Source organism: Emys orbicularis, chromosome 3 (genome assembly GCF_028017835.1).
Source record: "Emys orbicularis isolate rEmyOrb1 chromosome 3, rEmyOrb1.hap1, whole genome shotgun sequence".
In the NCBI taxonomy this organism is placed as follows: domain Eukaryota; kingdom Metazoa; phylum Chordata; order Testudines; family Emydidae; genus Emys; species Emys orbicularis.
Window position 1 is genome coordinate 6118694 of NC_088685.1, and position 12253 is coordinate 6130946.

General features: G+C 57.1%; 1 protein-coding gene across 2 annotated transcripts in view; it reads right to left on the minus strand.

Moving 5' to 3' along the window:
- PTK2B (protein tyrosine kinase 2 beta) overlaps positions 1-12253 on the minus strand; it is a 54450-nt gene that overhangs the window by 15494 nt on the left and 26703 nt on the right. For both annotated transcript variants that reach the window (XM_065400563.1, XM_065400562.1), the window contains exons 8-18: positions 9915-9989; positions 9563-9664; positions 7456-7573; positions 6917-6956; positions 6398-6444; positions 5759-5812; positions 4884-4981; positions 4141-4225; positions 3507-3607; positions 2736-2851; positions 2-102 (exon numbers count right to left, since the gene is read on the minus strand). In XM_065400563.1, coding sequence (XP_065256635.1) covers positions 2-102; positions 2736-2851; positions 3507-3607; positions 4141-4225; positions 4884-4981; positions 5759-5812; positions 6398-6444; positions 6917-6956; positions 7456-7573; positions 9563-9664; positions 9915-9989 — 937 coding nt within the window. The remainder of the gene's footprint in view (position 1; positions 103-2735; positions 2852-3506; positions 3608-4140; positions 4226-4883; positions 4982-5758; positions 5813-6397; positions 6445-6916; positions 6957-7455; positions 7574-9562; positions 9665-9914; positions 9990-12253) is intronic.

Sequence of the window (12253 nt, forward strand, 5' to 3'; positions counted from 1 at the left end):
CCTTTGTAATACTCGTCGTCTTCTATGTACCGGGAGAGACCGAAATCCCCCAGCTTCACACACTCGGAAGAAGCCACCAGGATGTTCCTCACAGCAATGTCCCTGCGGAGACCAGGGAGAGCAAGTCAGTCCCGCGGGGGCGTGTTGGGTGTCGGCTCTGGCGAGAGCCCCGCCTAGGGTGACCAGGCAATGGGTGAGCTCTGAGGACCCACTTCTCCATCGCCTCGCACCTAGTTGTGCAGAAGGGGCGTGTAGCGGGGTGGTCACCCCAGTCCTGCCCTGAAGGGCTTAAAACAGCCCTGGGAGAGGGCTGTGACGGGGAAAAGCTGCGCTGATTGGGGGAAGCAACCACAGCTGGCCCTATAAGAGGGCTGAGGACCAGGAGCTGTAAGACACTTTCTCTAGCTTCTTGAGAGAGAAGGACCTGGCTGCCTAGGGGCTGAGCAGGGTACCTGAGGTGGAGCAGTGCTGGGGAAGGGCAAGAGGGACCTGAGGAGCTTCAGCCTAGAAAAACCCCAGGCTGCAGGCCTTGCTAAAAGGCCAAAAAGGGTACTGGGGCTGCAGAGGGGCATCCCAGAGATAGGCAGAGGTAGCTGGTCCTGCCCCCCTGGCCGATGATGAGTGGTTTACAGACTGCCGTCTGCCCCAGTGAGCAGGGGCTAGATGGTGACTGGCAGTAGCCACTGAGGCGAGGTGGGGATAGAGGGTTGGGGGTTCCCCTGGGTGGGGAGACCCAGATTGTGGGTTACTGCTGGGGGCAGAACCCAGACATTAAGGGGCACCGGGGTCCGGGAGGGACACGGGGGCCAGCGGCAGGTGAGACACCAGCCTGCAGAGGGCGCTCTGGGCTGGAAGAGCTAATTCCCAGGACGACCAGCAGGAGGCGCCACACCAGTGAGTCGTCGTCCTACTACAGGGCGGAACAAACGAAGAATTCTGAGCTGCTAGCATTGGCGGCAGTCATGTGGCATTGTTTCTGCTCCCTGATTGGACGAGCATCGCTCTTATCCTCAGGAGTGGGGCTTAAAAGCCCACTGGGCTTTGACTCTCCAGGTCTACATTTAACATGTATACCGGCCTAGCTGCATTGGGCTACACCCCGCGCGACATTGCTATGCCGGCAAGACCCCTAGTGTAGACACAGCTACGTAGCTAACAGCATTCAGGGAGGCAGTGTTCCTACAGGGGCAGAAAACCTCCTTCTCTCTGTGTACGCTGCCTCTACGCTCGGGGCCTAAGCCGGCATGGGTTCTGTAATGTAGATACACCCTAAAGGTAATTTAACATCTCTCATCACAATCCCACCATCGAACTGTGGGCAAGGTAGGAATGGTGCGTTCTCAACCCTCTCTCCTCATTTAACAGCCTCTGTAGCGGTGCTCCGGTACGGGATGGGGGAGCCTGCTCCCCTGGCTTCGTCAAGCAGGGCCCCAGCCATCTAAAACAGACTAGCCACGTGACACAGAGACCCCGCAGCAAAGTGGCCCCTGTTCAGCTCTTTCCTAACCTGACCGACTCACTACACCCAACACATGTCTTACGGGATATTTATCCCTATAGAGTACCATGTAAGACACATACAGAAAGCTCATAACCATTGCAGGGTGAATGGACGGGTAATATTTAAGGAATAATGTATTTATATTGAAAGTCTGATTTGGTGTAGAAATTAGTCCCCAGGGCATAATGAGTCTCCGTGACCCTCCATTCAAGCAAGAGGAAGTTGCCATCTCCCCAGTCGGCCAGCGAGGTCACTCAAGGTTCCATTGTCTACTCTTGTCACTGTCAATGGAAAACCATCATAGACCGGGACAAACAATGGAGATCGCTTACAGGCGGAAAAGAAAGTGCCAGAAGGCCGGGGGTCACCCTGCCTGGGAACAGAAACAAACGGCCATTTTTCAGTAGAACAGAGTGCAGCAAGGCACTCTGCCTGCATTCACAGAGAAATCCCCTTTGGGAGCGGGGAACGCGCGTGGACATTTGGATCCTGGTTTCGGTGAAGCCAGCCAGCTCCGCCACGCACTGCACTTTGTGGGGGGAGCCGAATTTATTACCCAGGACAGGTAGCTATTGTTAAGACGCAGGTTCCACGGTTTCCGATTTTATTTCGTGTTGTAACCAGCTGTTTCCATCTGTCTCTCGCTTCCTGTTAAATCTTTGTTCTCACTCACACAAACCTACTTTTGGGTTGTTCTAAGCGCGGTGTGGTTTACAGGAGCGGTGGTTTAAAGGAAAACTGGGGTACACCGCACCTCTGGGTGCAGAGGAATTGGAATTTCTGTGCGGAGCCAATGTGAGGGGCTGGGAATCCCAGGGGTACGATTCACAGGAGTCTTGTTAACCTGCAAGGTGACAACAGGGCTGGCGTAGCGCAGAGGAGGGCCATTTGGCTGAACGGCTGGTGGTGGCAGGGAGCTGAGACCCCGCCACCACACGAAAGACACCCTCTTGCTAGAGGCAGGGGGTAGCAGGTGACTCGGTCCTGGGTATCCCAAGAACAAGCCAGCGCCCTGTAATTTGCCGTCGTCGCTGCAGTCGCTCCCAGGCTCTAACCGTGCGTAGAGCTGAGCGAATCACTGATTTTTTTGGTCTGGTCGCTGAACCAAAAGGGCAAAAAATTGCGCCCGGCTCCAGCATTTGCATGTGTCACCGGTTCTGCAGCTCTCTGCCAATGTGTTGGCTAATGCCCGTCGCTGCAGCAATGCCCTTTGATCGCCCTTCCCCCGCTCTACCTGTGCACACAGCTGATGGCCTCCAGGTACGCCAGGGCTTTGCCGATCTGCAGCCCGTACAGGATGAGGGTCAGCACCCTGAGCGAGTTCTTGTTCTGCTCCAGGTAGTGGCCTAGCTGCACGGGGGCGAGAGAGCTGCGGTTAGGGGCAAACCCAGCCGCCGGGGGGGACCCAGGCAGTGCAAGCCAAAGAAACCCGGGTGTGGGGGAGGAGCAGCCGCGCGAGGAAAGAGACGGGAGTCAAAGGCGGCCACGACGGGCAGATATCAGAGAAGCTGGAGCCGGTGGGGGGGTCTATTGGGATGAGCGCCTGGGAGTCCCAATGCCTTTCAGCGCCATCCAAATCTCTTGAGACTGGTGGGGCCATAATTGTCAGGCCCACCCATTCCGGAGCAGGCAGGAATCATTATTTTTATTTTACGGGTGGGGAAACCGAGGCACAGAGCGGTGAAGTGACTTGCCCCCAAGGTCATTGGCAGCACTGAGGGTGGAACCCGGGCTCCCCGGAATCCAGTCCCCTGTTCTAACCACTAGGCTACACTCCCTCTGGCAGGGGCCAATGGGTGAGGGGCATTCTTTACAGCAGCAAGATCTCCATGTCAAGTCAGATTCTCTCCCACCCTCTCCCCACCCAAGAAAGATCATTGCTGCTGAGAAAACGTTGCCTGAGGCACGTTTCCAGCGGCTTCGCTTTCTGATGAGGAACAAGGAGGCCTCCCATGAAGACCATCCCCCCACTCCCAGGCCCCATGGGTTCGTTTTCCCCCCTCACCTCCCCGTAGGGGTACAGCTCCATGATGATCCAGGTCGGCTCCTCCTCTGTGATGCCGATGAGCTTCACGATGTGGGGGTGGTCCAGCTTCTTCATCAGCACTGCGAGCGAGAGAGACACTGAGGACGGCACGGCCGATGGGGGCGGGCTGAACCGGGGACCGGCAGCAATGGGAACGTGAGCCTCCCTGACTGGAGCGAAAGAAGCAGCTGCCCCAGTAGCTGTGGCAGACTCATGACCGTCTTAGGAGGCCCAGGTGTAACACCGATAGACCCCAGTCGTCAGCGGGCAGGTTCGAACCTGGGGCCTCTGGAGCTGAATGCGGGAGCCCACGAGCTAAAAGCCACATGGCTCTTAGCTAAGGCTGCAGAGCAGACTCGGTGCCGCTGGCTGGGACACACCCAGAATGTGGGTGGGTTACACAGGCCTCAGAGCAGGACAGAGACCTGCCCTCTCCTAGAGCAGGTGACAATTGCTGCCCTGAGCTATCTCCGGCCCCCTGTTGCCCCAACACCCCATGGGCTGCCGGCCCAGTGGATCCCCACCAGAGCAATGCAGGATACAGGCCAGAGGCGCCCCCGGGGTGGAGGGGGCAGGCTATCGCCATGGCAAGGGGAAGCCGGGAGCTACGTACTGGCTTCGCTCATGAACTTCTCCTTGTTCTCGGGGGCGCAGTCCTTCTTGCAGGTCTTCACGGCCACGTTGATCCGCTCCCCTTTCTGGAAGGAGAAGAAAGCGGAGGAGGGGCTTTCACCCTAGGCCTTGATCACGGGGCGATGTCCGGAGGGTGGGGGAATTAGCGCAGCCTGGGACTAACCAGTGGGGCCCGAGGAGCAGCTGAGGGGGTTTGTCGGGAGGAGAGCGCAGGTAGGAAGTGCCTTCAAAGGGGGGATGGAACAGGCCCTGGGCTGAGAAGAGCTAGGATGAAAGGGAAGCCGGGTTGCAGGGGAAATCCAGATCCCTGTGCAGCCGGCCTCACGGGAAAGGGTCAGGATTAAGGGGAATCAGGCCCTGGGGGCCCATGGGCCCAGAAGAGAGGACAAAAGCTAAGAGGGGATAAGGGGGCTGGGCGAAGAGGACATGATCCAGTGATCCCAGTGGGTGATGGCTGGTGCGTGGGATATCACTGGACTGAGAAGGTAATAGACTGACGAGACCTAGTCTCAGAAAGGGCTGGACATTAGAGGGGCCTGGCCTATCACAGGGGTGTGCCCACACAGCCACAAGGGGGCGCTGTGGGGCTGGCACTTTGCCACAGCCTTGTCTGTGACGGGGCTGGACTCTGCCCTCCTGCGCCCACCCCTGCCAGACCCATGGTGAGGATCGGTGGTGGTGTGGGATTGGGGGGCGGCGACGGCAAAGAGAAAGCAAACTCACCGGGTTGGTGTAAATGCCCTCGTACACCTCCCCGAAGAAACCTTCCCCCAGGATCCTGCCCAGAGTCACGTCCTCTCGGGAGACCCCGTACTGCTGGGCTGGAGGGACAGAGAAACCGGAGGGACGGGGTTCATTGGTGCCACCAGCTCATCCCAGCGGGCGATGGCTCCACAGGGCTGGTACATTCGGTGCAGCCCCTGTAAAGCCAGCCGCTCTGCCAGGTGTGCAAAACCAGAGTCCACTGAGTGTGACTGATTCTATGGCCAGCCACACCCCCGTTCCCAGCCCCGGGGGCTCCCAGAGAATGGGGACTGTCCTCGATATAGACAGAGCCCTCGCTCATCTCCTGCAGGAAAAGCAGAGACTCTGGGGCTAATGCAACATCCCCCCATGGGGCCTGTTCGGCGCAGGACGACGACGGTCTCTGAGGGACCGAGTCTATAAAGCATGGGGTGGGGGAAGGCTAACCCCAGGGAGGACAAACGCATGAACCTTTCCATCCACAATCAGTTGGGGGAAGCCAGAGCCGGAGGTTACGGAGAATAGGCCACAGCCAGTGCTGGTGTGAATCAGTGCCGCTCCGTCTCCTCTAATGGAGCTCTGCCCATTTACACCAGTGACGGATGGAGCCCCCCTCTCTCTAACACCCTTCAGACCATGCTCTTAAGGAGCACCTAGTGGGAGGGGCTGATTGACCCCTAGCTCCTCCCCCTCGCAGCTCAGCTCTACCAATCGTGTCTCCACGGTCCTGGCCGACCGGCCAGCTCCTTTCCCCTGGAGCTGGCGTCCCTTCCTCCAGCCGGTGGGTTCTCATGTCTTCAAGGAGAAGCGTCTCCAGCCAAAGCAAAGCTGGAGGGGCCAGGCGGGGCACCTACCTCCGGACTTGGGTCTCGAGGCCTCATCGGGGATTTCAGCATAAATATCCGAATCTAGGGCAAGAAATTCAGCAGTAAAAGCAGCCGCTGCACCCGGCCTGGGGTGTTTCTTTTAATAAACCAGCGGGTCTGAGACCCCTGCGAGCTGTCCCTGATCCTGGGACAGCATGGCAAGCCTGGGGCCTCCGCCCGCACAGCCCATCCGCACCACCCCCTGGCTGCTAGGCATGCTGCAGTTTCCGAAGCTGGGCATGGGAACCGCCGCGGTGAATCAGCCCAGGGGTCTGTCTAGGGCAGCGTCCTGCCGGCCAGTGGCCAGCACCAGCTGCTGCCAAGGAGGCAGGAAGGACCCACATTGGGGCTGCACTAACGGGTTGGTTCCACCCGACTCTGTGACCATGGGACAGAAAGGAAAAAGAAGTGTGGGGTCCCCCAGTCAGGGGGCGGGGGCAGGAGGTAGAGGGAGGCTGGATCTAGGGCTTTGCCTCGGGCCCATCTCTAATAAAAGGGAGCTGAGATTATCCCTCCCCTTCCCCAAACACGCCCATCCCTGTTTTCTCCTTTTCCCAGTTGCACCAGCTGGCTTACTCTCCAGTTCCCAGCCACGGCCGGCTGGCGAGAGGGATGAATGAAACTCACCCACACTGAAGCTCTCAGTTAACGTGGGTCTTCTCTCGTCTATGTGCCTACAGGTGAAAGCATGGGTGAAAACGAGCAAGAGACAAGCTCAGACACCAGCTGTCCTATCCATAAATAAAATAAATAAATAATAATGGAGATATCCCATCTCCTAGAACTGGAAGGGACCTTGAAAGGTCATCGAGTCCAGCCCCCTGCCTTCACTAGCAGGACCAAGTACTGATATTGCCCCAGATCCCCAAGTGGCCCCCTCAAGGATTGAACTCACAACCCTGGGTTTAGCAGGCCAATCCATCTCCTCATTCTTCCATCCATCCACCCAGCTCTAGTATTTCCAACATGCCTATCCCCAGGGTATCTAAGCCCTGCTCTGAAGCCAGGTGTTCGTGGGATCTCTGAGGACCACACATGGTCAGGGCTTTGGTTTGATGGCCCTTCCTTCCAACCTGGACATCCCGCATTTGTGGCCCCCCTGCCCAGTGCCAATACAGGTGCCTTGAGGGGTTATGTTCTACTTACTGTGGGGGGATCTGTGGCAGGCTCACCCTCTTCTCATTCTCTGTGGGGAAAGGGGGGAAAGGGTCTTTATTGTGCATCTCCTGTCGCCCGCCCTCCTCCCCCCAGTTTGGCTGCCAGACTCTGGGGACATCTTAGCCTCCGCTCTCCCATCCCCAGCCATTCTGCCGAGCCTCCGAGGAAGATATGGGACGGAAGGCAGAGTGCAGTCGGAGGGGATGAAGAGACCACCCCTTCCCCACACACCCAGCAACCTGCATATGAATATCAAGCCGAGACAGCCCGAAACTGCCACTGCCCCCGCCTTTCACCTCGGGACGCCATCTGAGGTTCAACGTCAGCCTCGATCACCAGCGTGGCGAGTTTGGGGGCTGTAAATCAGGGCTGATGGGTGCTGGGAACAGGGGATTAAGAAAACTCCCTGCACTAAGCCTGGCTCCAGTTTAGGACCTCAGCCCTTGACGTTCATGGGCATCACAATCCCGCGGCATCTGCTCCCCCTCCAGTCTCCCCAGCGCCTGTGCTCACAGAGAGTTGCTCACCTTTCTTGGGACGGACGATGAGGGATATTTTCTGGTCCCCCTGCAGCCGGCAGTAACCGTCTATGAGATCGGCCATGTTCTCCGCCTCAGCCAGGGAGGGGGTTTTAATAGCCAGGGACTGTGAAACATGAAAGGTGGGGTTGGGCGGGGGGTGAAACCCAGGCGAACGTTTGCATCCAGCATCCAGATCTGCACCCTCCCAGCTGGACGGGCAACGGCTGGACGCTGCCTAGAGACGGAGCCTTTTGAGGCTCCAGGGGCTAGTGTTGAGATGCGCTGCCGTACTGAGCCCACCCCTCTCCCTTCTGGGACACTGGGGTCCAGCAAACCCAAACCACAAGCGATGGGTAAAGGGATGTACGTGACACACCGGTGCCAGGGTGTGCGTCTAACCGTCCCCATTACAGGCTGGAGCTGGGGTCATGTCCACACTGAAGGGGCAGCAGGAGGTGCAGGATTACCCCATGTTACGCCCTCAGAGAAGCACCTCTGTATCTGGCCCGATGCATTAATGTCTTTAAAGTACACCCGGGCAAGCCCATTGATTTCAGATGGGGACAAATCGGGCCCCTAACGTATTGGTCTGGCGCCATCTACAGCTATTGGCCTGCACTCACACCCCATGCTAATAACCGTGTCGGTCCCAGGATATTAAACAAACAGAATTTTGTCCAATAAAAGATATTCTCCCCTCCTCCCCCTGCCCTTGGTAACATGTGACTGTTATAGAATCATCGAACCACAGGGCTAGGAGGGACCACCGGGACATCCAGTGTAACCCTCTGCCAACTCACAGGATTTGTTGTGTCTAAACCATCCAAGGCAGATGGTTCCAGCCTCCTTTTGAAAACCTCCAGTGAAGAAGCTTCCACTGTCCTGCTGTTCTTACAGTGAGGGAGTTTTTCCTGAGATTTAATCTAACTCTGCTATGCTGGAGTTTGACCCCATTGCCTCTTGTCCTGCCCTCCGTGGCAAGAGAGAGCAGCTTTTCTCCATCTTTTCTATGGCAGCCTTTCAAGGATTTGAAGACCGCTCTCATATTCCCCCTTAATCTCCTCTTTTCCAAACTAAACATACCCAGATCCTTCAGCCTTTGCTCGCATGGCTTTCATCCCATCCCTCTGATCATCTTTGTCGCTCGCCTCTGGATCCTTTCCAGTGTCTCTACACCCTTTCTACACAGTGGTGACCAAAACAGGACACAGTTCTCCAGCTGAGACCTACCCAGCGCCGAGTAGAGCGGTACTATCACCGCCCATGACTTGCACGTTATGCCTCTGTTCATACAACCTAAAATTGCGTTTGCTTTTTTTGCAACAGCATCGCGTTGCTGACCCCTACTGAGGTTGTGATCCACCACAACTCCCAGCTCCTTCTCAGCAGTGCTGCTGACAAGCCAGTTATCCCCCAGTCTGTATTTGTGCAGTTGGTTTTTCGTCCCTAAGTGTACCACCTGCCAGTTGTCTTTGTTGAATTTCATTTTGTTGTCCAAAGCCCAGTTCTCCAATTTAACAAGAACCCTCTGATTTTTAGTTCTATCCTCCCAAATGTTGGCAACCCCCCCACCGTTGTGTGATCTGCAGATTTGATCAGTATATGTGACCCTGTGACCTTATTTCTGTTACTACTAAAACCACGGGACACACTTTTTTTTGCAGCTATTTTTAGAACAGTCGTCTCCCCAAACCCCTCCAAATAGTTCTGTCTCCCCTTTTTCTCCCCTCCTTTCTCTTTTCCAACCTTGGCACCAGGGGGAACAACTTTTTGATCATCACGGGCTCTTCAGTCTAGCAGACAACATCCCACGGCTGGGAGTTGAAGCTAGACCAATTCAGCCTGGAAACAAGGCGTCATTTTTTAACAGGGAGGGTAATTAACCACTGGAACATTGTACCATGGGTCGTGGTGGATTCTCCAGCGCGGGAAATTTTTAAATCCAGCCTGGATGTTTTTTTCTAAGAGATCTACATTAACTCAGAGAAGTTCTGTGGCCGGTGCGGTACAGGAGGGCAGAGCAGATGATCAGAGTGGTCCCTTCTGGCCTTGGATTCTATGTGGCTCTAGGACGGTAAGAGACACCGCAGCGCTCCCCATCTCCCCCCTTTACCTGGGGGGTCCCGGTGAGCGTCAGCTGCAGCATGGCTCTGCCCTCCTCCACGCTGCAACACTTGATGGATTTGATCTGCTTGAACTCCGCCAGGCAGGTTGGCTGCAATGCACCGAAACCCCAGTGTGATCACAACGCCTGCGGGGGCTGGGAGACAGCTCAGCAAGGATGTCTCTCTCTCACACACACACGGTCTATTTGGGGATACCCGTTGCATCTCCCTCATTCCATAAGCAGCTCCACCTCCCTCAATTGCCATCAGAGGAACATGCCCGCGTTTGGGGGGTGCGGGGGGACTAAGCCCTTTCATCTTTTGGGGATTTAGCCCTGCCCTGCCCTCCCCGCCCCATACCTTTGCTTCCTTGCTCGTCATCTGCCGGATGCCCTTGGGCCCGATCACCAGGTCCACCGTGATGTTCCACCCTTGCTGGAAGGGAGAGACAAGGACACGGGCGCGGTCTCTGCTCTGCCTCCAAAACAGCCCCGTCCCCCTTCCCAAGGGCTTCTCGGCCAGGGGTTTGCTGGAGCACCCAGCACTGGTCAAGGGGGCTGGAGAACGGACCCCAAAGGGGGGGCCCGAGCAGCAGCACGGGGAGCGTCCCCACGCAGTCCAGCCCAGCGTGCCGGAGCCCCGGCCTGTGGAGAGCACCGTCAGTTCAGTCTCCATAGCCCATTCAGTCCTTGGCTTCTCCGCTGAGGCCAAGCAGAGCGCCAGCAAGGGAAGGAGGGAGTGAGAGGCGGACGCTTGTCCGAGAACTGGGCTGAGACTCACCCCGTAATTCCCGGGGGGCTGAGTGGCCTTTACCTTCCATGTAGGGACTGTAACCAAGAAGCCGACCGCCCTGGCTAGCGCCGGGTGCCGCACAGACGACGGCTCTGCTGGCTTTCCACACCCAGGGCTCTGCCGGGCCCATCTCAGTCCCCGCCTGCGACATCCCAATGGATAGGGAGCTGTGAGCCGTCCCCTGCCAACATCCCCCTGCTGGGCCTCTCGTGGGCTGCGACTGCCGGCCGTTCAGAGACATGCCCCGACCGCAGAAACTCAGCCAAAAACCACAGGATTCGAACCCAGGCCCCATAATAAGTCCCTGGTAGAGCTCGCGAATGATAACAGTGCTTGGAGTGCTGGGGGATCCCTGGGCAGCTGCGGGGCAATGACAACTTCAAACCGCTCGCTCCCTCCCCGCTGTTCAGCTGGTACGTGCCGCAGCAGCTGTGAGTGGAGCTGCGGGGAAGCCCCCTGGTACCCAGCGGGACACTCAAGCTGAGCTGGGGAGCCTGGGTCAGGTTTGGGGATGGGCCTGGGTCCAAATGCCGGGTGGAAATTCTCTGAAACTTGAGGGCACAAAGCTGAGTGGTGCAACCGCGGAACTTGCACGACCCCGGAGAGCTGAAACCACCGAGCTCCCCGCAGCATCAGCAGCTGCCGAGCCACACCGGATCTGCCCCAGCCAGCCCCACCCCGAAGTGACGGGAAAGCCACCGAGACCGGCGGCAGGGTGTTGGTGGCGGCTAGTGGCTTGAGCTACCTCCAGCTGCTTGAGAAATTCTGAGAGGGACAAACTCAGACACAGACGCTGCCTGGGAGACAGAGTCTGGGGCCACGTTTATGATCGGCTGGAGCCGGAGAGTTGAAAGCTGGGAGCAGTTGAAACCAAAGCCATGTTACTGTGTATGACCAGGGCAGGGGTCTCCAGTGCGGGAGCCACTTGGGGTTGCGGTATGGGGCGCAGAGATTACTGGGAGTTAATCTGTGCATAGGCGCCGACTCCATGTGTGCTCCGGGGCTGGAGCACCCACGGGGAAAAATTAGTGGGTGCTCTGCACCCACTGGCAGCCAAGCTCCCCTCACCCCCTGCCCCACCTCCTCCTCCTCCCCTGAGCGTGCCGCATCCCCGCTCCTCCGCCTACCTCCCAGCGCTTCCCGCCCGGCCACCGCCAAACAGCTGTTTGGAAGCATTAGCACGCTCCGGGAGGGGGAGGAGGAGTGCGAACGTGGCACGCAGAGGAGGGGAGGTGGGAAAGAGGTGGGGCCGGGGCGGGGATTTGGGGAAGGAGTTGGAATAGGGGCAGGGAAGTGGCAGAGTTGGGGCAGGGACTATGGGGAAAGGTTGGGAAGAGGCGGGGCGGGGCAGGGCCTCATGGAAGGGGTGGGGTGGGGGGCGGGGCCAGGGACAAAGTGGGAGTCGAGCACCCTGGGAAAAGAGGGGAAGTCGGCACCTATGAATCTGGGGGTTACTTTCTGAGATGGGAACATCGGAATGGCCTGTCTCAAATTTTTGGGGCAGTTTTTCAAAGGGACACTATTAAGGGCCCAAAAGCAAGCTATTCCGCTGGTTAGGAAAGATAGAAAATGTGGCAAAAGACCACCTTGGCTTAACCATGAGATCTTGCATGATCTAAAAAATAAAAAGGAGTCATACAAAAAATGGAAACTAGGACAGATTACAAAGGATGAATATAGGCAAACAACACAGGAATGCAGGGGCAAGATTAGAAAGGCAAAGGCACAAAATGAGCTCAAACTAGCTACGGGAATAAAGGGGAACAAGAAGACTTTTTATCAATACATTAGAAGCAAGAGGAAGACCAAAGACAGGGTAGGCCCACTGCTTAGTGAAGAGGGAGAAACAGTAACAGGAAACTTGGAAATGGCAGAGATGCTTAATGACTTCTTTGTTTCCATCTTCA